The 26,789-nt window shown below is 43.7% G+C and overlaps 1 protein-coding gene across 2 annotated transcripts in view; it reads left to right on the top strand.

Moving 5' to 3' along the window:
* Positions 1-26,789, top strand: part of AK5 (adenylate kinase 5) — a 213,613-nt gene that overhangs the window by 153,326 nt on the left and 33,498 nt on the right. For both annotated transcript variants that reach the window (XM_032494623.1, XM_032494624.1), the window contains exon 10: positions 1,448-1,492. In XM_032494623.1, the coding sequence (XP_032350514.1) occupies positions 1,448-1,492 (45 nt within the window). The remainder of the gene's footprint in view (positions 1-1,447; positions 1,493-26,789) is intronic.

A 26,789-nucleotide genomic window follows, 5' to 3' on the forward strand; every position in this document is an offset into this window, starting at 1 on the left:
TGTAGTTATAATTATGGTCCTTGGAAATATGTTTATATTAACTGTGAGCACATACAAGTAAGTGTATGTGCTTTCTGAATAACCCTAGCTGTAATCCTGCACTGATCCATGAGCATGAGGTGGCAGATAAAGTGTCATTTTATGATAACGGCAATAGTAGTATGTGCAAATCACGGTCACCAAATGACATCATGCTGATTCAGAGCGAAAAGGCACATAAACCTGAGCCAAGTGCAAATAATCAACTCGGTCCCAACTGGATAGGGATTGATTGATTGTCGAATAAAGTTTCCTTTTTTCCTGGTTATAAAATTAACATGCATTCATGTGAAAAAGATTTTAAGGTGGAAAATAAGAACCATCTAAAATCTCATGACCTCTAGATAATCATGGTTAACATTCTGGTATATTTTATTCCAGCGTATTTGCCTATATACCTATTTTTACATAGTTGAGAATACATGTGTATATACAGATATTATCTCCCATATTCTGTGCCTATCATTAGTATGTTCCCATGTCATTAAAAACTCTCTATAAACTTAATTTGTAGTGACCACATTATATGACTGTACCATCATTAATTTTAAAATAACAATTTTTTAAAACAGGAGTAAAATACAATCATGCTAATAATAATAATAGTAGTAATAACCACAACCACTTTCCTAGATTGCAGATAGATTAAAAGTTGCTCAGCTTCATAAAAGGAAACTGAAAGTCTAGAGAACGTGAGATGACCATTTGGTCCCACATGTTAAGAGCTTCAATGGAGCTGCTCTTAATAGAAAGCTCCAGATAAAATAGTTTTTCACTTACCATGGGCTACTTTGTAAAAGAGATTGAAGCATCTGTTTGATATAAAAGAACAATTTTAAAAATCATCCTTTAGTGTGAAAATCAAATGTTTCCAAACCTTCAAATTCACTTCTTTCCTCTGTTTCCAGCTCTTTCTCCCTTGTCTCCTTCCCGTTCTATCCCCAACTCATTTCTTCATGCCCCATTCTCTCTCTCTCTCTCTCTCTCTCTCTCTCTCTCTCTCTCTCTCTCTCTCCCTCTCCCTCTCTCTCTCTCTCCGGTAGAGTTGGGCCTTTCACTCAGCCAATAGTGGATTCCTGCAAAAATGTAACATTGTGTGTATAAACGGACTGCCCCAGCCCTCATGGCTACCTACTACACCAAGTGACAACTGGAAATCTTTTAGGGTTCCACATCCTCTACAGAGTTTCCCACTTTGCCAAAAACTCCTGATCATTCCTTTGCCCTAAAGCAGTTGTTCCCAAAATTCAGCCCTCACTCCCCACCTTTGTGACTTTTATTTGATCTCTATGCCATCTGTACTATGTCTATTATGTATGACATCTGTAGTATATATACAATGTATTACAAAACCAAGATTTCAATACAGTATTTCTTGCCAATAACTTAAATTATTCTTATTTTAAAGGTTTCACAGAAGATTTGAGAAAGTGTAAAATTATTTTCATAATCGGTGAGTAACAGCCCTCAAATTTTTTAACGTAATTGCTAATAATAACAACTTGGTAGAGAAAAAAGACTTTTCATTTCTCAGCCTGTTTTGAAGTCTTGCCCCTTTTGTAGTCAAGATTAACACCCCCGAGGCTTCCAGCTTGTTCATTGATACAGTTTTATATCAGTTTTGGCTTTGTATCTTTCCAGCACAAAGCAGGACTCCGAGGAATGTCAAACTCCTCCTGAGTTCAGCTCTATAAAACAAAATGCGTTACAGTCTCACGGGTAGAAGGGAGCCTGTTAAAATCTAACACTTCTTCTGTTTGAACAATGACCCATTCCTCCCTAAATACGTCCGTGACCGCATATTCAAATATACCTCAGAAACCATAGCCTGCGTTCCATACAGCTAACAGCAAAAACAAGCTCATTTGCTTTATGCCCTAGGACGGTGAAACTCATTGGAAAATGAATTGTGGGACAAAATTCATTTGAACACCTGTTATATTCCAGGTTACCTCCTTGGCCAACCCCGTAGGTTGGTGGTCCTTCCCTGTTACATGGCTATTACACAGACAGGAAGACTGAGCCTCAGAAGGTTAAGGACCTCGTCGCAGAGCTAATGAGTTTGAGAGCCAAAGTTCTAGTTTTCCTTGTGGGAATAAACGGGACTAGTTGTACAGCAGTTAAAATTACACAGATTAGGACAAAATATTGTCAGAGCACCTCCCAAAACTTAGCGCTTTTCCCTCTAATCATTCAAGTCTATAGAAAAGTTAATACGGCTGCCTGTACATTTTTCAGAAATCTATCTATTTATATATAGAAATAATGGAAAAGTCCACACCTCCTCAATGAGTCTGAAAAAGAATGGTTATCAGCAGCCGAGAATTGTAATCAGATATAGCTAGAATCTCGCACCCTGAAGGCAGGATGCTTGCTTGGAAATCTCTCAGTAAATCTCCCTCATTGACAGATGAGGGAACTGAGTTGCAGAGAATTTAGGGGGTTCGATCAAGGTTGTTCAGGCAACTAGCAGAGAGGAGACCAGGGTCCAGGGCTGTGAGTCCCCACTCCAGGACTCTCCCCACTCACCCCCGAGTCATGTGGGCTGCCACCCTAGACCGCCTCCCACACTCAGTCATCCCCCAAATACTGACTGAGTATTGGACCCACGCTGGGCCACGAGCAGGGAAAGGAGAACAAATCAGATGAAAAGCCTTAGGAAGGAAACAGAGAGCTGAAACAGAGAACACCTGGGTGGAGTATTCAGGGTGAAAATGGGCGCTCAGGGAAGCCTGAGGAAGTGATGTTTAAGCAGGGAGCTACAGGAAGGGATGGGTGACTGAAGGGTTAGTGGGAGGTGAGAGGAGGGCGAATTCCAGCCAAAGGGAACAGCGTGTCTTAGGCAGTGAGAATTCTGGAGGGCAGCCTGAGATCCGCTCCTGAGCCCCTCGTCTCTAGCTGACCTTAGCCTTGGGAACTGGAGGGACTACAGCCACACTTTTATTTTACGTTCTTTCAGAAAGTAAAAGTCATTATGACCACTCTTTACTGAAGAGAAACTCATCGTCATAACTTCAAAGAAAGTTCCCCTTCCCACACAGACTGCAATCGGTTATCTTGGCATCTAGATAAGTTACAAACACAATAAATTACACTTTCTGTCCAGCTTTTATCTTAGGGGCCAAATTCGGGACAGGGAGACTCTTTAAAACAGGAAGTTCAGGAATCCAAAGAATGGACCTTTATTATCACTTAGAAATCTGTGTTTTTAATAGTGTAGTCCCCCCCCACAAAAAAAAAGCCTTTGAAAACAGTACAGCATGTTTTGTGGTGGTTGTTATTGTCTCTAGCAAAAATGTCATTTCAGATTTACTCATAGTCGAATTTTGAAGTGTATTTTCAAAAACTGCTGCTATCCAGCCAGACCTCTCCAGAGATCTCGGCTCACCCAGTTACTAAGTCCTGTGCCCTTCAGAAGGTGAACTAGCACAGTGTAAAATCTTTGCCATCACACAAACCGTAAGACCCGCCCCTGCAAGGGTCCACAGACCCCACTAAGCACTGCTGCTCTGAGTAAAGGTTTTCCTTCTATCAGCCAAACTCTCCTGTATTTCAACTTGTTGGTCAGTCACTATTGTAGTAAAAAAGATTTCAGCTTCCTGTGTGGGCAGTAGAAGGTACAAAGACTCTGCAACAAGGGGAAAAATGATTTTTCTTCTTCAGGCTATTTATTGGATTCTGCTTGAAAATTAAGGCTTTAGTTATAAACAGTCAAGCCTTGAACAACATGGGTTTGAACTGCGCAGGTCCACTGATAACGTGGATTTTTTTCAACAGTAATTACGACAGTACCGCACTGTCTGATTGGTGAATCCCCAGATGCGGAATCATGGATACACATGAACTGAGTATCTGGAGAGCTGACTATAAGTCATTTGCGGGTTTTCCTTTGCAGGGAGGGTTAGCACAACCACCCCTATGTTACTCAAGGGTCAGCTGTTCTTTCTTGGCAGATGGCAGAATGATATTTTGAGGCTGTATTATTGCAGGTCAATTTGAAGCTCATAAAAATACTCGTGATGTCAGAGACACACCCATAACAGTTTTGATGAGCTTCAACAGTCAGTTGATTTCAGTCAAACAAATGTGGTTTTGTCTGTATGAGAAGACGGCTAAATTTTTCACTTTGCAAATTATTGTCTTGATAGCTACCAAGTACGGTTGTAGTATAGCCAGAAGCTAGGTTGACATCCTCGCTGTTAGTCTTAAGATAAAATTAATATTCCTAAAGCATTCTTTCCCTTTTTTAAAGTATCCTGGTTCCCTTTTGTCCACTGACAGCTCCAAAGTCCTTCGACTGGCCTTCAGAGCTCTCTCGGTCCTGGCCTCAGTGTGTCTTCCCCCTTTCCACCACACCCCCATGTGCATCTTCAGCCTCAACTCCACCTGCACTGTTTTTCTCTCTTGAACTCTCCTGGCACTTGCCAGTCCTCTCACCTGAAATGTCTTCTCCGCTAGCTAATCATGCCCCACGGTCAGTGTCCAGCTCTAGCTCTCTGTGAGGTCTCTCTAATCTCTAGCCTTCCTCCCCTGCGCTCCTCCATCCCTGTGTCTGCATCTCTCACAAAGATACCCCGTAATGACTAGAACAACAATTATTTGTTGGAATAATGACTTCTTTGGGAAGCAGTGTGGTCAGTTTCCATAACAACTGGAATAGCAGTCGGAACTCCTGAACCGGAGCTGACAGGCAGGTTGCCGCTGCTGTGGCTGCTTCTGGCAGGATGGCTGTCAGGTTGATTATGAGCCTGATCAGATGCTTGTTACTCCACGTGCCTGCCACCTTCTCCCTGAGAGCAAGCAGCGACAGCTTCTGCCCACCCCCAAGCTGGTGCTATTTCTTGCTCATTTACAATATGGTTTTAAGTGGGGGCAAGTAATAGCACTGTCTGCCGTCTGAGTGGGAAAATACGTTCCAGGAAAATGAATCGTCTGGACCAAAGGGGAAAGTGACAAGGCTGGCCCTAGGTAGCTTTCTGAATGTCGTGCGACTGTTACTACTCCTTCGTTCATGAAGAAGGCAGCTCACTAGCTGTCTATAGAGAAATGCCTTCCAAAGGACAGAGAAAGGGTCTCACAGGAGAGGGCCTGGTGATCAAAAGGACTGAAAAAGGCTCTGTAATTGTTCACAAACAAGATCTAAGAACTGGACTGATGTATAAGATTGGGACTCAATCATTGCTGAAAACAGAAAATTATTTGGAAAAAGTAAAAATATCTTAAAGAGCCTCATTACAGCCCACTAACAGGCTCCTACAGTGTTTCACCTTTTCTGGCACATCTCCTTCCTTCTTTCTTCTTTTAAATCTTTTGATCATGATCTTGCTATTATCCAATCTATTTTGGTTTCTTTTTCCCTTCTCTGCTTTTCGTGGCCTGCCTATCCCCAACATTGGGGGACACGTGGCAGGCCGGTGTTGTGGGTGGTAAAAAAGAATTTACCAGAAACCAAGAGAAGTTTAAGAACAAAGGGAAAGTTTAATAGTTATGCCGCTCCAGGCAACAGCAGGCCACACAGGCAAGAGGTGCCTGCGTGCCCACCCAGTGTGGGACGTGCAGGGTGTTCTGCTGGGGAAGGGGCTGCGAACACAGAGGGGTGGGGGGGCAGCCCTCTGATTGGCTGTAAGTGAGGTAAGGGGCTTTGGTGTATGGAGGATAGTGGACTTACCACTCCAGTAAGATGGAGACATGTGCTAGCACAAGGGAGGTAGTGGGATTTACGGCTCCGATAAGGAGGAAAGTGGGCTGTGACAAGTCCGCCTGAGCTGCGGTAAAGTTAGCCATTTCCCAGGGTTGCTAACTTTGCTAAGGTGAATACCCATCAGGAGCTTATCTTCCAAAGAGAGGCAGGCAGGCAGACACCCAAGGGCTGGAAGTTTGGGGCCGCAGGGCCTCGGCAGGTACCAGTTGGCACTGCACCCACAATGTAACAGAACCTGAATTCCCATTAATTCTTATCCAAGGCCCTAGTAGAAGTGCTTCAGTTTGGAAAATCTTCTCCCTTTACAGGTGAGGTGTGGTGCTGACGGCATCATGATGAAGACATCATTCAAGGGCTGTTGCTTTCAGTAGCGCAGGGACACAGGTGGCCTTGTGTGCCCTGGTGTTGGTGCTGATAAGCTACGTTTAGGGAGTAGGCTTTGGGAGGTACTCGTAAAATAGTCTGTGTTGTTTTGTGTGTTTTTTAACCACCGCACAACTAGTCCTATTTATTTCCTGGAGGAAGACTAGAGAAATGAGAATTTTTGCTTAAAACCCAGTATCTCAACGCCTGTCATTATTTCAGCAGAGCCCTGTTGTCATTTCATAGTTGCCCTATTACTAAAGAAATATGAATAAATCTAATTTTTAGAGAGTATTTCCTTGGAGATCAGGTTGAACATTTTGGGTGGAACTGACTCACGTATTTGGTCAAATTACAAATGAAAAGCAAATCTGATTGTTTTCACTTGATGGAGCAATAATAGAAACCAACGTTTATTGAGCACAGCGCACACCAGGCATCGTATAAAACTGCTTTGTGATGTTACCTTATTTAATGCTTGTATCCTCTCTGTGGCATACGATCGCCAGTCTTACTTTTCAAGTAAGACCTCAGAGAGTTAAAGAGTTTGCTAGTGAGTGATGGGTCCAGGGCTTGAAAGCTTGGATTGTGTCTTTAGCAACAGATGATGCTAGTTGGTTTCCTTGAAGTGACAGGCTTACTTTATTTCTTTTCAAGAAAGTGTCTGCCAGATACTCAAATCCGGAAAACCACAGTTGATCTGTTATTCAGTCTTTCAGAAGGTAAAAGTGGCGTTCGACTAATAAAACAACTAGTTAAGCAACTCAATCACACAGCGCTCTGGCTTGAGAAAACCGTGCAGCGTACGCGAGTGTGCTAAGCGCCTTGCGCGTCTTCCTATTTTGTCACACGAGTGTTTCAATGATGTGTGCTTGAAGGTTAAAATTAAGTTAACCTCTTTCATCGCTTCGGCAAGAGCATTCTTAAGTAACACTGACATGGTTCATTCTTTTTTTTTTTTTTTAAACTGTGGATTCATGGCGGTAAAGAATCCATGATGGGAATAACTGGCTATGATTGCCATCACAGTTTACAGCCATGGCTTTTGCACCATCAGTGAAAAGCAAATAACCTCTCAGCATTGTAATGAAAATAGGGGACCAGCGTCTCTGGGCCACACTTTGAGAACCATCACCCTGGGGTTAATTGGACTTGGGGGTGGGGAATTTGTTGCGCAAGTATTATGAAATGCCAGACTTAGCATTTGGGAGATCTTGGAGGAAAAAAGTCCCTTATGCTTCGCTTTCACTTGTCCTTTCCAATGCAAATAACCTTACAAATTTGAGGAAGCGGTCAGGGAAAAGCAGGTGCATCTACTGAAAGCCCCTGTTTCTCTGGGCTCCTGTGGGCCTGGAGAAGTCCTGAATGTTTCTCAGTCCCCAGGGGTGAAGGGATGCCTTAAAGGAAAGTCTGGGTGCTTGTGGGAACTGGCAAAGAGAAATGCGTCAGCGGACCAGCAGGCGACTCCAAAGTGGGGGCTGGTGGAAGGTGGAGGGGGCACACCTCGGGGGGCCCACAGCACCAGGGAGAACCAGGGCTGGGGGAAGGGTGGTGAAGCAATCCAGCTGCGAGAGCAGCCCTGACCTGGGGCTGAACTTTGAGGTCCGCTCAGGCTGCTGTAACCAAATATCACAGACTGGGTGGTTTGTAAACAGCAGGCACTAACTTCTCACTGTTCTGGAGACAAGAAGTCTGAGGTCAAAGCACCAGCAGATTCAGCGACTGGCAAGAACCCACCTCCTGGCTCCTATACAGCTGTCCTTTCACCATGTCTCCACGTGGTGGAAAGAGAGAGGGAGCTCTCTGGGGCCTCTTTTCCAAGGGCACTAGTCCCCTTCCTGAGGGCTGCACCCTCATGGCCTCAGCATCTCCTAAAGGCCCCACCTCCTGACACCATCACAGTTGGGCTTTAGGATTTGACACAGGAATTGAGGGAGGGGGCACAGAAATTGGAACTATCAGGTTTATCAGAAGTCATTGGATTAAACTAAGAAAACCCAAACTAGACTTGACAGAGTTTCCACTATGAAGAGAAAACTGGCAGCTCACTGAGCGAGGCTGGGTTCAAGTGGAGAAATGTTTCCACCTGCCTCCAAAGCCCGGGGCCTGCCCTAACTGTGACACATCACCCTGCTCGCGACACAGCCGCAGGACCGCCACAGCTCTTTCCGCCCTGAAGGGGTGCAGGTTACCAAGGGCCCCTTTGACACTCACCCTGTGTGGGTACAAAGTCCTCACACACCTGTGTGTATAAAGTCTAGTGAACTCACCTGTGTGTCCAAAGTCCAGGCCATTGGGGATGGGAGAGAGACAATCTCAAATGCATTTACAAACTCACGGGACATCTTTCTAACGTTGGAGAAATGCAGGCATTGTGTGCTGACAATGAGCCCATGTAATTACCTGAACTTTTTCACTGCAGAAATCTGTAAGTATTGTTTGACTGGAACAAAACAGTTTCATTATTAAACAGACCAAATTAATAAACCTTTATCAAGGGCGCACTATGCTTAAAGAACTGTGAGGTTCAAAAAAAGACATTAAACAGTCCTTGGAACACTGCATCACAGGACAGAAGCGGTTCCCCTCCTCCATGTCTTTAAAATTATTTTCTCAAAGGAAAGAATGTTGCTGAGTTAATTGAGTTATCCAGAAAGGGCAAACTGCTACTAAAAAGGAAAGAGCACAAGTGAGTGAGTTTTACCAGGTAAAAAGGAGACCTCATAGCCTCACGCTCATTGTCTCCCTTCCCGTTTGTTGGCATCTTTTTGGAAACACCATTAACTCATCAATGGAGTCATGCGGTGAAGTTTTAGGTACTCAGCCTGTTCACCCAGGTAGGGCCTCATCTCCAAGCCTGACTCAGTGAAAGCCTCTTTTTCTTGTTCCAAGACCCACAAAGAATGATCAGGGGACACTGGCAGACACTATGGACACTAGAAGGACCCAACATTGGTGATGAGAGAACACTCAGAATCATGGGTTTGTGTCCAAGCTCTGTGCACCCTTGGGCCAGTCCCTTAGCTTCTCTGAATTTCTTTTAAAATGGCAAAATAATGTTTATCCTCTGTTACCCCAAGTTTGAGTAGCCAATGAATTGACATATTGCAAACTGTTGTACAAACATGTACAACAGAGACATAGTCTCAAGGAAATGAAATGTGGAAGCAATTTAATAAGCCAAAGTCTGCATCCTCTACCTCAAAAATATTTATTTTATTTCCCTCAGAGCAATATTAAAACCAACATATACTGGTGACTTACTCTGCCCCAGATATTGTGTTTTCTTTGTATTTGTTCTCTTATTTAATCCTGACACTAATCATCAGTACTTACATTCTTCCCCATTTTACAGATGAAGAAATGGAGGCTCAGAAAGGTTAAGTAACGTTCCCAAGGTCGCACAGTTAATAAGAGACAATTAGGACTTCAGACCAAGTTTCTCAGACTTCGAAGCCCATGCTCTAGAAGTGTATGTAAATACGTACTACGGAGGCCAAAATGTAGGTGAGGTTTTAAGAGTACTGTAGGGGAGGGAAGAGTTTGCCATCATCATTTGAATAAGTACCTCAATTTTCTGCTTTACTTTGTTCCTCTGTATCTAGCTATTGATGTCTGAAAACAACGACAAAATAATAAGACATCAAATGAATGTCAGTGACCTCTGAGTGCCCCAGCCATGTTTCTCCCAATTATGTGATATTCCATTTTAACTTCAAAAAAGGAAACAATTTGAATCCATAAAGCATCTGAACCGTTGCTGAACCCCTTCCCAAAGCACACTGATTTCAGAATATACATTGCATCTTTTACTGAGAAGACATAGTGTGGGTGCTTTTTGTGAGCATTACCAAAACTATCTCAGAGGGCCAAGGGCGACAATGAGCAAACATGTGACAATGTGGTGCTGGGCAGATCTGGGGGGGACCTGGTGCTTCCGAGGCTTTCTTCGTGGGTTGGATGGAGTGCCTTGACTACGGCTTGATCTCTCAAACGATGGCTGAGTGTGCAGGTGGCGGGGAAATAGCCTAGGCTAAAGGATGTATAGGCTTTAAGGGGGCTGTTTAAACTCCCTAATGATAATACCTTCCCTTGCTGTTATGGTAAATTCTTCCATTACGTATATATTCCTTTGAGTGACTTTCATTAATTCACTTGATACGTTTATGTTTTTTGAGCTTCTACTATGTGAGATATAAGTGATAGAGTTAATAAGCATACAAACATGAAAGATACGGCTTCCTAACCTCAAGGAGCTCACGTTGTAGGGACGGAGCAAAGAAATAGCACAGCTTGGTATGCGCAACAGCAGAAGCATGGGATGGAGAGAAAGATGAAGTGGGGATGTGGGGTGAAGAGGGGAAGTCAGGGCTGAAGTCCTGAAGAAAAGGAATTGGCCAAGTGCAAGCGGGAAGAAAATTGGGGTGGGCCCACAGCAAGGAGAGGGGACAGAAGTGCCAGAGAAAGGCTCGGAGATGAGGAGGTGGGAGGTGGTGAGGGCAGAGCTGGGGACGAGACAAAGGCTGGAGCATGAACGGCTAGTAAACCCCGGGCTAGGAAATAGGAGCCTAGTCCTGGAGCCGTGAGGAGCCACCAAGGCTTTATCAGTAAAGGGTCATCAGAATCAGATTTCAGAGAGAGCCTGTGGCAGCACTGAGAGGGAGGCCAGGCCTTGGCGGGAAGGCCCGTCGAGAGGTCGTCTGGTTGGCCAGACAGGTGAGGAACAAGGAGGCAGTGAGAGGGAAAAGAAGAAACAGATCCAAGAGCTTGTAGAGCATGGAATCAACAGGATTTAAAGATCCATCATGTGTACAGGTGAATGAGGTGAATCAGCATGACTCAGACAACCAGGCGAACAGAGGAGTCCTTCCAGGGGATAAGGGACGTGGGGAAGAAATGGTTTGGGGGACCATAAAGAGTTCAGCTTTAAACATTTCAAGATTGAGAGGCTGATGGGACATCCAGAAGTAATGTTCATTAAACAAGAGGTTTTTGAGATCCAGTACCCACCATACAAGTTCTGGCTGCAGACAGAGATGTGGAATTGAGGATGTCAGTGGTAGATGAGGTCACCCAGCAAGCTTGGGCAAAGGGACACTAGAGGAAGGCTGAGATCTAGAGGCTTAGAAGCACCCGTGCCAGAGCCGAAGGAGGAAATGGTGTCATAGAAGGCAAGGGAGGAGAGTTTCCATCTGGGAAAGTTTAAACTGAATGTAATGGAAAGTGTTGGGTTTAACAACCAAAGAGCTATTGGTGACTTTGGTGAGAGCCATTCCAGTGGAACCCAAGAAAGTAAAGCCAGTGGGTTTGGGGTGATTAAGGGGTAAGGAGGGGATAGGTTGTAGCTCAGTGGTAGAGCATATGCTTGGCATGCACGAGGTTCTGGGTTCAATCCCCAGTACCTCCTGTTAAATAAATAAATAAACCTCATTACCTCCCCCCACCCAAAAAAAAATTTTTTTTAAAGGTAAGGAAATGAGGATGTATTCAAAATACACTTTCAAGAAATTTGACTCTGAGAAAAAGGGAAGACTTGGGGCAGTATCTAAAGGGAAAGGAAGCTCGAGAGTGGAATATTTTTTAAAATACAGGAGAGTTAAGCACATGAGTTTAAGCAGAGAGGCAGTACAGAGTCTGGTTTAAGAGCATGAACTACTTGAGTTCAAATCCCGGCTCCCCCATGTCCTGGCCACATGAGCTCAGGCAGCATCCTTACACCCACTCGTCCTCAGTTTCCTTACCTGGGTTGTGGAAGCAATGACAGGACCAAGGTCAAAGGGTTGAAGTGAGGATGAATGAATTAACACATGTCACAGTGCTCTTAGTAAATCCTTAACAAGCACTCGCTTTCATTGTAACTATTATACGCTGAGTGAGGGAGACGACCAATAAGAGAGAGAACAAACCGATAAACGAGGGACAAAGATGCGATCAGAAGTGAATTGGAACGAAGAAAGGACACCTACAAGATAATGGGGCCGTGACAGAGGTCAGGAGAGGTTGGGTAAGGTCCTGATTCTGTTTCTGGTGTCATTTGTTCAAATTACACACTCCCTCAGGGACCGATCTGCTGAATGGGTTTCGCCCGACAACGGCTGTGGTTGGCTGGGATCAGGGCGAGGTGAAGTGAGAAAGTATCTCTTAGGTGGTTGGCTTAAACGCGCCTGTCGACTGCCATTCCCCTTGTGGACACATCCGTGCAGTTGTCCACAACCACGCAGCTCAGGTTTTGCAGCAGGAGACCGTATTTAGCCTTGAGGAAGGATGCGAAAAATAACAAGCCAGTGATTAAGGGTTCAGTGGCTGCTTCAGCCTGCCTCAATGTAGCATTCCACAGTATTTCCCTCTCATTTTGCTCTAGGCTCCAGAACCAAGAGTCTCGGAGCATCTTAGCTACTAGACGAAGTATATTTAAACCATCAGATGGTCAAAGCCATGAGAGACCCTTTCTCCTCTTGCCACCAGATGCAGCTATTGTACTTTAATGTGACAGGTCCCTGTGACCCAGCTGATACTTCCTTCTCATATTTTCTGGGGCACTGACTCTGAAGGCGGCGTTCCTCGTGGTTCTACCATGCCTCGAGGAACGTCTTCCACCAGAACGTTGATCACCGTGTTAGTGCCACACACCTACCCATCCCCACACCAGCCCGACAACCGTCAGTTTAAAAGGAAGGAATCTATTCAGTCTGATTACACATCTCCCTGCTTGGACTGACTCCTGTAGCAAATGCATGGGAAGACGGCGTGGGCAGAACGGCATGCAGAGCACAGCCGTGTTTTTCTTGGAAGCGTGGTCTCCTTGGAGCTGTTCAGGGAAGCCCCTGAAACTGCCCCTCGTTCCAACGTCTGTTGTTGAGAAAGGAAGAGTGTGTTAAATGGTGAGAAACCTGGCACTTCGTAAGCTTCAGTGTAAGTCTTTGATCTGAATGAATGAAAAAATAAGAAAGCAAGATGATGAGAGCTCAGATAGAGTTACTGTTGCCACGTCCCTCAAGCTCAGTTGTGGTAAATAAAGATGCATTGTCAGACATAACCATATTAACTTGTCTTTTATCTGTAACCATTTCAGAGTCATGATGATGAGAGTGGAGGTTTGAAGTACAATTATAATACTTGGCCACTTTTAAAAGCCAGTCATAACTAGAAGACTCTTCCTCTGGATGGGCCCTGAAGGAGCAATGTGGAGTCTTCACGTAGTCTTCCTGGCCCCTTCCCACCAAACAAAAACAGAAACAAACATGGCCTTTGCTCAGGAAGCTAGCATGCAGTTCCTATATCAGAACCAAGTTCCAGTCACTGCAGCTGTAACTAGCATAGATGCCAGGAAGCAAAGTACAAAAAAAAACAAACAGCTAGTAAATCATTCCAGTGGTGGTAGTGATTCCAAGTGTAACCAGCCTTCAAAAAGGGAGTATGGACTGGAGTTCATGGGTCACTAAGTCATCATTAAAGATAGAAGAGCAAAAAAAAAATCTGAATTATGCATTGTTACTACAGTAAATACAAGGCAGCATTTTTTTTTTATTTTTAATGTCACCATTCCTCAAGGAGCTTATAATCTATCTGATGAAGCAGGAATTTATGCTTGTGAAAACTTCAGAACCAATACAGAGCAGTGTAGACAAAGGAGACATTCAGGGAGTGTTAGCAGGGAGGAGAGGACAAAGAAAGCACAATGGCTGAATGGTCAGGAGCCCCTGCTGAGAAGCTGAGAAGCAAAGGGAGCCTTGGAGAACAGATGAGGGTCCCCTAAGGTTGAGGACTGGAAAGAGAGGAGGTCCAAGGAGGGAGATTTTAAGTAAGGAACAAATCACAGTAGTAGGAGTATGCCCCTCCTGGCCCAGTACAGAAAGGAGATGGGCCCAATCATGGAAGCCCTGGGTGCTGAGGAATGATGTGATAAAAGTGATGCTGAGCAAGGACCAGTCCAGGGCTGGTAAACAGGCAAGGAAGCACCAGGAGGGAAGAACTTCCCTTGATGAATCTGCCCATATTTCTCATATTTACCTTCTAGTTTTACAGGTTTTTTTTTTTTATAATGTTCTCAGGGGAAATGGGGGGGTGGAATGATACAAACTTAGAAAAGGTTTGCCCAGAAATAGACTCACAGACATAGATAACAAACTGGTTACCAGGGCGAAAGGTAGGGGGAGGGGTAGATTAGGAGTTTGGGATTAACAGATACACATTACTGCATATAAAACAGATAAACAACAAGGACCTCCTGTATAGCACAGGGAACCATATTCAACCTCTTGTAATGAGCTGTAATGGAAAAGAAACTGAAAAATATATATATTTATGTATATGTATAACTGAAACGCTTTACTGTACACCTAAAACTAACATTGTAAATTGACTACATTTCAATTTAAAAAATGGGAATTAAAAAAGAAAAGGTTTGCATTTGCAATGTCTCAGACCAAACAAACCAACGGGTTAGAGCCTTTGTTTTCAAGTCCTCTCCAAAGAAGGAAGAAGCCTGAATTAAAATGTCAACCCCAGCACTGCACATCACTGGAAGGGACTGCCCTGGCCTTGAGCCCCAGCGGAGAGCATTGGCTGCATCTGCTTGGTCTCCCCTGCAGGTGGGAGGTTCTCCTTCTGTTGGACGACTGCCGTCCTTAGGAAGGTCTTCCCACGACTCAGCTAAAACCTGCTCAGTCGAAACTTCTGCTGTTTTGCCCAGTCTTGCCTTGCAGAGCAACACAGAACAAATCAGCTTCCTCTCCATCATCGCAGCCATTCACACATTTGAAGACGTGTAACTTCCCTGTGAGTCACGTCTTCGTCTGATTCAGAACATCAGCCTCCTCTGTTACCCTACAGGCTGAAAGCTCCTCGAGAGTGTGTCGCTGTCTTCTCCTCCTTGTGTCCTCAGGACTGAAATACACTGCCTCACTCATGGATTCTTCATATTTACTTATGATATAAATGAATAAATTCTACTTTGATTATTTCCCACTCCCTCATGTCTCTTTGGACACATGTAGCCAAAATTTCTCCTACAACATGTTAGCCAGAATTTTTTTTTAATTTAAGGATTTTTCTTTTACAAAATAATACATCTTCATTCTAGAAAACATATATCAACAACAATAAATCACACAAAATCCCAAAGCCTGGGCATGCATACTATTAAGATTTTGATTTATATTTCTCTTAGATTTCCTTCTATGTGTATATTTTTTAAATATACATTTTTTATCAATATGAGAAACCTACTTTTTATCCTTAACAAGATATGATGGGCATCTTTCCAAGCCTGTAAAATTTTGAATATAATATTTTATTTTAAAAAAATTTTTGTTTGCCTTTATTGGGCACGGGGAGGTAATTAGGTTTGTTTGTTTATTTATTAATGGAGGTACGAGGGATTGAACTCAGGACCTCTTGCATGCTAAGCACTCACTCTACCACTGAGCTATAGCCTCCCCACCTCATTTCACTTTTAAAAGCTCTTTTGTAACTGAACTGAAACAAAACAGAAAAGCACTCAGATCATAAGTGTTCAGCTTGATGAATTTTCACTAAGTGGACACACCCATCTCACCAATATGCAGATCAAGAAGTTGACCATAACCAGAATCCCAGAAGTCTCCGTGTCCCATTCTATTCACTGGCCCCTGCAGGGAATGCCATAGATATTTTTGAACTTTATCTAAATGGAATCATACTGTTTGTATTCATTTGTATCTGACTTCTTTCAATATATCATTTTAATGACCACATACTATTCCTTTGTATTGCTATATTATAATTTATTCAGTTTATTCCTACGGTCATGCATTTTTCCTAAATTTTTTGCTTTCATTAAAAATGCGATCATGAATATCTGTGTAACCAAAACATAATTTTCCCCCTTAGGATAAATCCAAAACTTTAGACTTGTCACTTATATTACTAAATTGCCCTTCAGAAAGAGTGTACCAATTTTATATTCTCATCACAGCCTGTAAGACTTCCAGTGTCCATGGTATGGCCCAAAATTGAATACAAAACCCCAGATGTAACCCAACTAACACCCACCACGAATGCCCCTACGTGTCTTAAATATCCTCACATCCTTTTACAGTACAAAAATAGACTGCAAGCACAAGTATTCTCCAAGTTCTCTGACACAGACAAAAACAGAATGGTAGCACTGGAAATGACCTTGGAATTTATCTAGTCCAAGAAGCTCATTTTCAGATGAGAATACAAAAGCCCCAAAAGGAGAAATATCAGAGCAGATGGATTCCCAGTGAAAATCAAACCGGAAAATCACCATGTAGGAAAAAAGTTGCAAAGAAACAAAACAAAATGTATTTTTGGCGATTACACTTGGGGAGTAGGACCATAGGAGATCTTCTTTCTTTTCACTTTTCTGAGTTATCTAAATCTTCAAGAAGGAGCATATATTTCCTGTACAGTCAAGAAAAACTATTTTCTATAAAAGAAGGAAGAAAGCAGAAAAAAGGAGCTAAGTTTATAAATAGCTAAGTTATTAAATTTATCTAACGCACGCCTAAGATCATAGTGTGAAGGGGCTACAAAATAGGAAAAAAGGTGGCTTGACAAGTTTAAGAAGAATTTGGAGGAGAAAGGGCCCTCTAGAAGAATGAAGTCCAAGAGTTCAGAGACCCACACCAGGAGAGCCTGAGAAAGCAACTTTTCAAAGGCTGCAGTCCGTAAGCTGGGTGGGTTACGTCTGAAACAGACTCTGGAGACCGCTGGCTGAAGAAACAAAGGACAGGTTATTTAGTGACATTTGCTTGCGAGCAGTTTGGAGATTTTGTCTCTGTCCTTGGTGGGATGAGACGGGGTTCGGGTGGCATGAGCTGTAGGAGCATCATGGGTGGAAATGTTTAGGAGTCGGCACCTGGTACCTGCGATTTCCTCTCACCAATGACCTGAACCTTCCTCATCTTCCATCTGTGTAGGAGCTAGAGTCGTGGAATCCAGTTTGAGTCTTGTCTTGTTTAGATGTTTCACATGTCTCACTATGGCTGCCATGGGTTTTAGCTGAATGAATCACAGAATCGCAGACTATTAAGAGTTGTCAGAACAGAAAGAAAATCATTTCTCCCAAAATTCTCCAAATAAGTGGTGGGGCCTCATAGTCTTGCCAGATTTAACAGAAATGTTAGGCCCTTAATTAAATTTGGATTTTAGATATACAATGGCAGTGTTTAATGTAGGTGTGTCTCATGCACCGTCTGACTGGACGCTTGTGTGTCGTCTGGCAACCCTGTGGGACCGTGATGGAAGCCCAGCTCCCAGCGACCATTCTGACTGACTGAAAAGACTGGGCGGTGCTTTTCTGAGCAGCAGATCGGTCTGATTTCCAGAAGGGCCTTCCACAGGAGAGGCTGTAGGTCTTAGTGGTTACCAAGGTCCAGGTGGCCTTCGGGCACAATGTTTTCATTTGCATAATAGAGTTACAAACAGCACCCACTTCACATAGTTGTTGTAAAGATTAAAAATGAATTATTACAAATAAAACACATAGAACAGATACTTGTTAGGGTCAAACATCAAGCCAAAAGCATTGTGAACCAGAGAACTTTATCTGCATGGTCTGCAATGACTTCTCATACTTGTCTCTGAACCATGCCATTGGTAAAGTAGGCCACAGTCCCCCTTGCATCATCTCCGGCTTGATGCTGAGAAAACAGAAGGTTCCCCCTTATCTGCAACAGAAGGACAGCCCGTATTTGATAAAGCAATGAAGGTTTTTTATTAACCATTATAATCAGTATTTGCTCATGATAGAGCCATTATCTCAGCATTATTACACTGTAAATATTAAAAGAAAGATCCACACCACAGACTCCCTGCCGACCACTGGGGTATTCATAGCAAATTGCCTTCCTTAGGTTATCTAGTCTAGAAGTTCCAAATCAAGCTAACTGTCAGAATCACCTGGGGAATTTTTTTAAAGATCTTTATTTATTGTGAAAATATTTCAAACATTCAGCACAGCTGAAAGAATTTTATAGTGAACACTGTAAACCCACCATCTAGATTCTACCAGTGACATATACAATAACTTGTTTTATCACATATCTGTCCCTCTACCCATCCCTTTACCCATCCATCAATATCTCTTTTTTCCTGACCCATTTTGAAGTCAATTGCAGATATCTTTGTACTTTCCCTAGGAAAGTTTCTAAAACTATAAATTCCAAGGCCTAAACCACAGAGGTTCAGAGATCTACTGATTCAGGAATTTTTCACCCTCCCCAGGTGATTCTGATACACAGTTAATTTATCCTGGGAATGATACACTGATACACTGGGAACGTATCAGTCAGAAGAAGCTAGGCTATCCCGTAGTAACAAGTAAGCCCTCCTAAGAATCTCTGTGGTATAGACCAACAAACATATTCCTTCTTTTTCTTCTTCTTCCTCTACCTCCTCCTTCTCTTCTTCTTCTTGCTCCGGACTAATGCTACATGTTCATTAACATTTGACTGGGTTTCACCCTGGTAACCATGCTGATTGAGCCCCTCCTATCTGAAATATTGCTAGTATCATGGCAAAGAGAAAAGAGACACAGAAAACCACATATTAGCTATAAAAACCTCTACCTAAATGTAATACACATCCACCTCTGCCCACATTTCATTGGCCAAAGCAAGTCACTTATAGACTTTTAAGTTCAAAAAGGTGAAGATGAATAATCCTCCTTCAGGGAGGACTATGGAAGGGAAGCTGGAATATTTAGGAAAAGTAACATAAAATAACATAGGAAACCACTAATCTAACCGAGACTATTGGGTTTACAGACAAGGAGGCTAGCATCCGAAGAGGCAGGGTGATTCTCCCATGATCACTCAGCTAGTTCAAAGCAGGAATGGTCTAGAACCAAGGTCTCCAATCTTCCAATGTTATGTACCGGGCTACCTCCCTGAAGTTCCCAGATCATTCACCATCCAGTCATTCCTTCATTTATTCATTAATTGATCTAGTAACTGTTGAGTGCCTACTATATTCCAGGTACTGATAAATAAGTCCCTGCTATCCAGAAGTTTTCCAGTCCTGTATGAAATTCTTTCACATAACCTTCAGCTGACCCTGTGACTAGCATATTTCATTCTAGTCAGCAGGTAACCTGAAGCAGCAGTGTGTTTCAGAACTAATAGAGATATTGTCTTTGACGATAAAGGTCTACTTTTCTGCATTATTTCTGGTCAGAGAGCCAGTTCCCAGCAGCAGCCTGCTGGAACTCAGCACGGTGATACAGCTCATCCCAGACGCAGGATGTTTCAAGTGAGTCATGGGCCACAGTGGTTGAGGACCATTCCGAGGGCACAGTCAGTTCAGATCTGATGGCAGGAGAGCTTTTTTCCTGAAAGGAATCATCCACTTGCAAAAACCAGAACCCAACCTAAAGCCCATTTTCATTTAGAGAGAAAGAAACATTTCAAGAGGTAGAAATCGGATAGATTTTTAAGCAACTCTGAGGACTATCTAAAAATAGGATAGTTGAATTTGCAAAAGATATTTGACACCTTTGCAGGCTATTGCTTTAAAGACTATCCATCTTTAAAGATGTTAAAATATCCCCCAAATGTAAAAATGCTGCAGCTAATCTTTGTAAAAGCACGGAATGTCAGAGCTGGGAGGACTTCTAAGCGTCGCTAACACTGGCTGCCTCATTTACAGATAACAGTCATGATGCTTATTGAGTGCTTGGCCGTGCCAGCTACTGTTCCAGGCAGTTTATATCTATTATCACATTTTGTCCTCACAGCCAGTAGGCACTATAATCTTCCCTGTTTTGTCATTGAAGAGGTTGAAGCTCAGAGAGGATAAGTGACTCCATCAAAGTCATCTAACCAGATAAAGGTCTAGGGCGTGGACCTAGGGCTCCACGATGTGGAGGGAATATAGTTCAGGGCTCCTTTGATGTGAAAGGGAATATAGTTGTCACTTTTGTGGGGCCACCAAGCTCCTAGACATTGGCTCTATTCAACAACTGCCTGTGATACTTTGCAAGGTTCTGCGGGAATACCAACAGTAATAAAGCATTTTCCACTGCCTGTGAGCTTCTGCCTGGCGAAGGGAGGGAGAATTCACGGGCAAATTATATGTCCTGGAAGCCAGGGCAAGAGAGAATTTCAAGATATTTGTCAGTGGTGTTAAATGCTACTAAAGAGTCAAAGACAGTAAAGACTAGAAGAAGGTCATCGAATAATATGACAATTATGCAATTACTGCTGAACTTTAAAAGATCAATTTCAGTGAGTGAGGAGAGTAGGAGGGAGCTTGCAAGAGGATGGGGAATCAGTAAAAGAGGAGGAAATGGAAACAGGCAGTTTCAGGCTACAGAAAAAGGGAAAGAATGTAAAGATTACTAGAGGATGCAGACAATGGTGAAAATATTTTTATTTGGATTGGAAAGAACTAAACATGTTGTTTACAGAAGAGATGGTGCCAACAGAGAGGAATAAATGTAATGTAGACAAGAGAAAGAGGATCGAGTTTTGGGAGCAGGCAGGAGGAGAAGACCCATTCACCATTTATGTACTATTTCAGCCACTATTAGAAATTGTCTTCCGTGTTCCTGGCACTATGTTTGGACACTGTGGTAAGCAAAGCCTACCCATATCCTGCAGAGTCTGACATGGAAGACAGACTTTAAGTAAACTATAGATGATAGATAGATATGATAGGTGCCAGAGATACTAGATGATGGATAGATAGATAGATAGATAGAAAGAAGATAGATAGATAGATAGATAGATAGATAGATAGATAGATAGATAGATAAATTATATTCTGTGAAAAATGCTGTGAAGGAAAATGCCAAGGTGCTACAAGAGCCAAAGCAGAGAAGTTAGCCTTAGTCTGAAGAGTCGTACAATGTCTTCCAGATAAAAAAAAAGGAGAGATGGAGGGCAAACTGAAGATACACATGTTTTGAAAGGTAATCTTCATCTCCTTAGTGAATAAGAAGATTTTAATGGCTGTTACAAGTGAGAAGAATAACAGCATATTGGGAATTTAAGAACAATGGCGAAATATATTAGAATCCATCCATGGACATCGAATTTGGTGTCAGCTCAAGAGGAATGTGTATGTGCCAAGAAGCATTAAAAGCAATTGTGAAGTTAGAAAGCGTGACTCTGTTGGCTCGGTTTTCTGACCTTCTCAAGGAATTCTTAGCAGCACAGAGTAGATGCAAATTGAGCAAATGGCGGGGTGGGCAGAGAGAGCAGGCTGGTGGTTCTCGTGGTAAGCACAGTCGAGTTCAGAGGGTGCAAAGGATCCAGAGTTACTACAAAGGGCCTGCTGTCCAGCTGGTCAGGGAGGCGAGTGGAGCCTAAAGGGAATGGACCAAGTCAGTAAGGTCATGGTGAGAACAGAGAACGAGGTGAGAAGAAGTGAGGTCAAGGGAAGAGAGACAGGGAGACATGATCAAGATGGGAGGATAGACCCAAGCAGTGACGAACTCTCAGGATCAGCCAGATCGATAGGGAGTGAAATTTGGGTTAGAGGTGAAGGTCATTGGTGCTGAAGAGGTGAAGGGAACACTGAGGCTGGGGTGGGACGGGAATTAAAGCCTGGAAAGCTCTGCTGATGGCAGTTAGAACCTGGAGAATGCTGTCCCCTGCTGTGCCTTACAGAAAATAAACTTCTTGAGTTTTCCAAACTAGATACATGTATTTGTACATATAATGTCATATACATGTGTGTGTGCTTATGTGTGTGACCACACACACTAGTATCTTAATTATCTGCAAGTGGTCTGGACAACTCAAGGTGATGGCTCGTCCCCATACTTCTGTTGGATTGTGCTTGATTCGAACCTCGATATGCTGGGTGACACCCTGCAGATGTAACTCAGGAGGAGCTAAAGGGATGAGTAACCTCCTCTCATTATAAATAGCATTTATCAAGCACCCATTTTTTTGGCAGAGAAATGGGACGAGGGAAACTTTCAGTGAGATTTGGGACAAAAGGACAGATTTCAGAGACTTTTCAAATGTGGACTCAACTTTTCAAAGTTGCTTAACAACCGCCTGGTTATGGGAGATGAGGACAAAGGAGAGTCAAAGGTAGAATGAAGAGGAGAATTGGTTCTTATTTCCCCCCATTTTACAGATGAGGAAACTAAGGCTCAGAGAAATTAAAAGACTTACCTAGAGCCACATGACCAGTAAGTGGTAGAGCCAGGGTTTATTGCTAGATCTGTCTGTCCCGTGCCCTTCCCAGCACACCACACTCCCCGTCCCCCAATCCTCCGCAGGACCCTTTCCGCTCCAGGCCACTTTCCTGAAGACTCCAGGCTCAGCCTTAGGCTCTTCTTCTCCACTTTTCCGTGTTAGCAAAGATGATGGTGCAGGCGCCCGGATTCCCCTTCCCCCGCCTGGGCGAGGAGTCCCTCCCAGGGCCCCTGCAACGATGTTGGCAGGCCTGGCTCACACTGCTGTCACACTGCGCTCGCCTGTCAGCCTCCCCTTAGACAGTGAATCCTCTCATGGAAAAGACAGAGCCTCAGTCTTTTTACTCCCAGTGATCAGCGCAGCGTCTGACCTATCATAGCTGCCCAAAAGACGTCTGTGTAGTGAAGAGCTGCATTAGTAGGTCTCATGCCTTGTTCCAGGTTGCAGTTCACAGTTAACAGGGACACAATAATACGTCAGCAAAGGACACTGGAGCCTGCTCTACGCATTACTATTCGAAGCATATTTTAAGTGTAATAGAAACTTCCAGCCCTGCATTTGTTTGTATTTGGGATTCAGCTAGTTACCTACCTGACATCATTAGTCACTTGGGCTTGCTTTCTGAGTCCAGAATGTGCTCTAACACACCAGCTTTGCCATTTCGGTTTTTTGTCCCGAGGCCAAGCACCCTGCAAAGTCAAGTAGGAGGCAGGTGTCCTCTTGCAGAGCCCAGCTAATGAATCCAGGGGCTGTCCCCTAAGAGGACCACCCCAGAAGGTAAAAAGCACACTGGACGAGGTGGCTCAGGTGGGCAGGCCGAGGTGATGCAGTTTGCCTCACTTCCACCTCAGAGCTCACCGGGTACCACGGAGAATGCACCACGAAGAGTCCAGACATGGGCCCCGCGCTCCCCGATCTCCTGCAGGCTCGTCCCCTCCCTCCCGCACAGCATTAGGGGGAAGTGATGTGTGGAGCTGGAAGGTGGGAGTTCACAGGATTTGCACTCCTCACAAGATAGCACCTTTGGTCTCACATGGAAAAAATTTTAAATTACATTGGAGGGTTGACAATAAAGGGGTTTTTTTTTAACCTTTTTTTTTTTAAGTGTTCACAGACCCTTTCAAAATGGAACCTCATAGTCTAGGCTCTCTTTGTGAATCACGCCACGCGGGATGGTGTATGGGTTTGTCCAGGAGGTTGAGCCTTGGGTAATGGTACAGGAAGGATCGGCGAGATGGCGGTAACTGTGACAGCTCCTCGTCTTCCGTTAGTCATCTTGTCACCGAAGAACACCGCCTACTCATTTGGATACGTGACACCCCGAAAGACTTTTTTCCGGTGTAATCCTTCCAATTATCCTGGAAGGATATCAGGGCTCCACTGTTTTTTATTTAAAAGTCATAAATTAAGGCCTCAAAGACTAGTACATGACAGTGTATGAAAATTCATACATCTACTAGCAAGTTCTGCGCCCTCACGGGGGTGAGAGTAATCACTCTGTTCTCCGGTTTGGAGCCACGGGAAGAATCCAGCCATTGTGTCGATTACTTAAAATTCCACCGAGCCTGCACCACTCACCCAAAGAATGTTAAGAATTTGCAGCTGTCACTCCCACGAAAGGTTTCTCACTAGGGCAGCGGCTGCTGTTGAACACACAGCTGTTGTTAATTTGATCTGAAGTTTTTCAATTGCCTCTGTGTCGAGATTTATTAAACAACATTTTGGAGGAACAAAAACTGTAATAGTCATATTAGTAGGATGCTGAAGGGAGAAAATAATTGGAACTGCAGCATTTCTGCCTTATAAGCCAAGGCTACAAGTTCCTTTTCCACGTGACCGGCTTCCAGCCATCCCAGGGAAAAGAGTTTCTAGGTAAATCCTGGCCGCAGAAGCCCTCGTGGCCGCTGCAGGAGTCCAGCCGTTTGTTCCCCTGACCTCTTGATCTGGAAGCACTGCTCCTCTGAGTGGCTCTCCCTTGTCCCCACTCTCCATTTCCATTATCTCCGGACACAGGAGTCATCGTGCTTGGAGCAAACATAGCATTAGCTGGCAGTCGGCCGCTCCTGCTAAGTGGTCTGCGTTATAGTTTTGAGCCTCTGTAATTGCTGTTTTCTGACTGCATTGAGGCCATCGGTGACATTACTGGGGTGGGGTCTGTGCCCTCCCCATTTGGCATGGATGAGCGGAAGACAGAAAATGTGGGCCTTTCCTGGAATTTTCTGCCCAGGCAGAGGGGAGGGAATGAGAGGCCCCTGTACTAATGGGAGATGACAACTCCTGCCCCTCCAGAGGGATGGGGCCCATTGTTGGGAGAAAGGGGTTTTGACTGTGAGAGAGGCCAGCCAGGAAAATTACAGAACAAGTCGTAAATTCTCACTACCGTGCTAAAATCTCAATCGTGTTTTACACTTCAGTGTTAAACACTTCCTTTTGTAGGGAAAACCTCCAGGCACAAAGCAGCGCCTGCTCTGTACAGGGCGCTGCGGGGCAGAAGGTCTAGACAGAGACCTGGACTGAGTGTCAGACAGGCCGAGGGCATCCAAGCCAAGCCCTGTTTACACCGCTCACTCCAACCTAGGCAGGCGGACAGATCCAGCTCCTGCCGGGAGGAGGAAGCATTGGATCCGGGCCTGAGGGATGAAAAGGATCTTGTTACAGGAGGATGCAAGAGCCTTCCAGGCTGAGGACCCAGAAGAGCAGAAGCACATTGGAAAAGTCTATCTTGATGTCTATGATTCCATTTATATACTTTTCTCAAAATGACAAAATTACAGATCCAGCGGTTGCCGGAGGTTAAGGAAGGAGAGTTGGGTGTGTAGGGGAGAAGTGGGTGTGGCTGTAAAAGGACCACTTGAGGGATTCTCGTGGTGACAGGAATGTTCTCTGTCTTTATTACATCAGTGCTCATATTCTGGTGGTGATCCTGTGCGGTACTTTTGTTAAGATGTCACCACAAGGGAAAGCTGGTAAAGGATACGTGGGATCTCTCTGTACGATTCTTTAAAATGCATGTGAATCTGCACTTATCTCAAAATACAAAGCTGGGCAAGGACAAGAAATTTTTTTTTTAAGTTGGAGAGATTGAATGGAACTAGATTCTGGAAGGTTGAAATACCACTCTAAGGATTTGGAATTTTTCTGTTGGGCATGGGAAGCCATTGAATGCTCTGCAGCTGGGAAGTGACACGCTTCTCAGGCAAATCACTCTGCTAGCAGGTCTGCTGGACCCCAAAGCCTCACACGTTGCCCCACGCAGAGGGGAAGTGACTGTCATACAAGAGCATGAGGACCTGATTGTGGCAGGTAAATCTGGGCACAGCAGGGAAGAGGAGGAACCACCTCTGAGAGCCAGAGTCCAGGCTTCACATCCTAGACGCGCTACTTGCTTACTCAGGCATTTAACTTTTCTGTGCCTCCACTTCCCCGTCTATCTGTAAAATGGGGATGATACCAGTGTCTGCCTCTCTTAAGATGATTTAAAATTAATACACACAAAATGCTTAGAACAGTAGCTGGTACAGTAAGCACCTGACAAAACTTATCTATTAGTATTTTTAAGATGTAAAATCTTATTTTTTTAACATTTTTTATTGAGTTATAGTCATTTTACAATGTTGTGTCAAATTCCAGTGTAGAGCACAATTCTTCAGTCATATATGAACATATATATTCATTGTCACATTTTCTTCTCTGTGAGCTACCGTAAGATCTTGTATATATTTCCCTGTGCTATACAGCATAATCTTGTCTATCTATTCTACATTTTGAAATCCCAGTCTGTCCCTTCCCACCCCCCGCCCCCTTGGCAACCACAAGTTTGTATTCTATGTCTATGAGTCTGTTTCTGTTTTGTATTTATGTTTTGTTTGGTTTTTTTTAGTTTCTGCATATGAGCGATCTCATATGGTATTTTTCTTTCTCTTTCTGGCTTATTTCACTTCGAATGACATTCTCCAGGAGCATCCATGTTGCTGCAAATGGTGTTATGTTGTTGGTTTTTATGGCTGAATAGTATTCCATTGTATAAATATACCACATCTTCTTTACCCAGTCATCTGTTGATGGACATTTAGGTTGCTTCCATGTCTTGGCTATTGTAAATAGTGCTGCTATGAACATTGGGGTGCAGGTGTCATTTTGAAGTAGGCTTCCTTCTGGACATATGCCCAGGAGCGGGATTCCTGGGTCATATGATAAGTCTATTCCTAGTCTTTTGAGGGATCGCCATACTATTTTCCACAGTGGCTGCACCAAACTGCATTTCCACCAGCAGTGTAGGAGGGTTCCCTTTTCTCCACAGCCTCTCCAGCATTTGTCATTTGTGGACTTTTGAATGATGGCCATTCTGACTGGTGTGAGGTGATATCTCATTGTAGTTTTAATTAAGATGTAAAATCTTATAACTTAGCAACGCGTTGAACTTAGAGGGGGTAAGGAAAGAGTCAAAGGTATAATGTTCATCAGAGGAATATGGGAGATAAGCAACAATAATAGCTAGAAAACAACAGAAAAATTTCACATGGAGGGAC

The sequence above is a fragment of the Camelus ferus genome, chromosome 13 (assembly GCF_009834535.1).
Source record: "Camelus ferus isolate YT-003-E chromosome 13, BCGSAC_Cfer_1.0, whole genome shotgun sequence".
NCBI lineage: Eukaryota > Metazoa > Chordata > Mammalia > Artiodactyla > Camelidae > Camelus > Camelus ferus.